Here is a 1963-nt window from a genome sequence, read left to right as displayed (position 1 = left end):
GTTCTTATCAATTAGTATCACAACCTTCCACCATGTACCTCAATTGCAAACAAAGTGTTTGCCTATGACTAGTCAAAGGAAAAGTGCATGGCTAGCCAGTCTGGGTGCTAGGGCTGCAAAGTGTAGTGTGTTTGATGCAATTACAGGGTAGGGGAGTTGACTCTAACATTTAAAGTATAGAACTGTGTGGGATTACAAGGCCTTAAGCTCTCCATACAACTGTTAGCTTTTGTGATATGACTCTACCAAGTTCTTATCACAATGGATGTGATAGTAATTCAAGGTTGTGAAAGGGATAGTTGAAGGGATAGAGTAAATGTGTAGATAGTAGAGTGTGAAAGTAGTAGTAGGAGAAGTGTATTTGTAGTTGAGAGTAGTTGTATTGGATGTTGTGTTTGTTGTTCTTGATGTTACAAAATAGTAGGATACATGGGTATTTATAGACCCATAGATTATTCTAGAAACTCCTAGCTAGAACTAATGCAAATACTTCTAGATTTTTCTACATAGTTGAATGTTCTTGATTTTTCTTTCTATCCTAGGCTTTTCTCCAATACTCTAGAAGTTTCTTTACATTTCAATAACTCTATCTTATATTTTTTTAGATTCTTCTAGAATTTGCATTATACTTTAATACTCCTCCTTGATGCAAATTCGGTAACTCCAAGCATAGCGCGTAGTAGTTCAAATCTTGGTCTTGGTAAGGCCTTTGTGAAGATATCTGCAATTTGATCTTCTGTCGGGCAGTACTCAAGTCGTATCTTCATATTTGTTTCCGCTTCTCTGATGAAGTGGTATTTAATTGCTATGTGTTTTGTTCTACTATGATGTATTGGGTTCTTCGTCATTGCGATAGCTGATTTATTATCACAGTTGATTGTAGTAGGTCCACTTTGTTTCTCTCCCATATCTTTGAATATCTTTCGAAGCCATATAGCTTGACTTGTTGCTTCAGCAGCAGCCACATATTCTGCTTCAGCTGTTGATTGTGCAACAGTTGCTTGCTTCTTTGATGCCCAAGAGAATATTCCCGATCCAAGCGAGAAAGCATAGCCTGAGGTGCTCTTCATGTCATCTATTGATCCTGCCCAATCACTATCGGTGTAGCCAATGATCCTTGAGTTAGTCATGGTTTTGTACCATATTCCAAACTCTTTGTGCCTTGTAGATATCTTAAAATTCTTTTCCCTACTCCATAATGAATCTGACTTGGCTTTTGCATGAATCTTGATAGAAGACTTGTGGCATACATAATGTCTGGTCTTGTGGCTGTGAGATATAAGAGACTTCCAATCAAACTTCTGTAGCGTGATGCATCTGTTTCTTGTGCTCCATCATCTTTTTGTAGTTTCTCATTTACCACCAATGGAGTAGCGACAGGTTTACAATCATACATCTTGAACTTCTTCAATAGGGCTTCAATATATTTCTTTTGAGAGATAAATATGCCGTCTTCTTGTTGTTTCACCTCTATACCGAGGAAATAGTTCATCAACCCAAGGTCGGTCATCTCAAATGTCTTCATCATGTCTTCTTTAAATTCTTTCATCATCTCCAAATTGTTTCCGTATAGATAAGATCATCGACATATAAGGAGACAATGAGGTGATACTGACCTTGTGCTTTAATATATAGTGTTGGCTCACTTTTGCTCCTCCTGAATCCTTGATCGATGAAGTATTGATCAATCTTGCTATACCATGCTCGAGGAGCTTGCTTCAAGCCGTATAAGGCTTTTTTTAGTCTTAGTACTTTGCCTTCATTGCCTTTATTGATGAAGCCTTGAGGTTGTTCAACATAAATCTCTTCTTCGAGCACTCCATTTAGGAAGGCTGATTTGACATCTAGTTGATAGATGTTCCATCCTTTTTGTGCTGCTAGGGCTATTAGAGCTCTTATTGTATCTAGTCGTGCGACTGGAGCAAATGTCTCATTGTAGTCGATTCCTGGTTGTTGTGAGTAT

The 1963-nt window shown here is 38.0% G+C and overlaps 1 protein-coding gene across 1 annotated transcript; it reads right to left on the bottom strand.

Annotated features, from left to right (window-relative positions):
* Nucleotides 1–1126: 1126 nt before the first annotated feature.
* On the bottom strand, nucleotides 1127–1528 carry LOC114180467 (uncharacterized mitochondrial protein AtMg00810-like). Its single transcript, XM_028066781.1, has one exon. It carries the CDS (start codon nucleotides 1526–1528, stop codon nucleotides 1127–1129), a length of 402 nt encoding a protein of 133 aa, XP_027922582.1.
* Nucleotides 1529–1963: the final 435 nt, after the last annotated feature.

The sequence above is a fragment of the Vigna unguiculata genome, chromosome 4 (genome assembly GCF_004118075.2).
Source record: "Vigna unguiculata cultivar IT97K-499-35 chromosome 4, ASM411807v1, whole genome shotgun sequence".
Taxonomy (NCBI): domain Eukaryota; kingdom Viridiplantae; phylum Streptophyta; class Magnoliopsida; order Fabales; family Fabaceae; genus Vigna; species Vigna unguiculata.
Note: the sequence above shows the minus strand (reverse complement) of the source record. Positions and strands in the feature narration are given on the sequence as shown.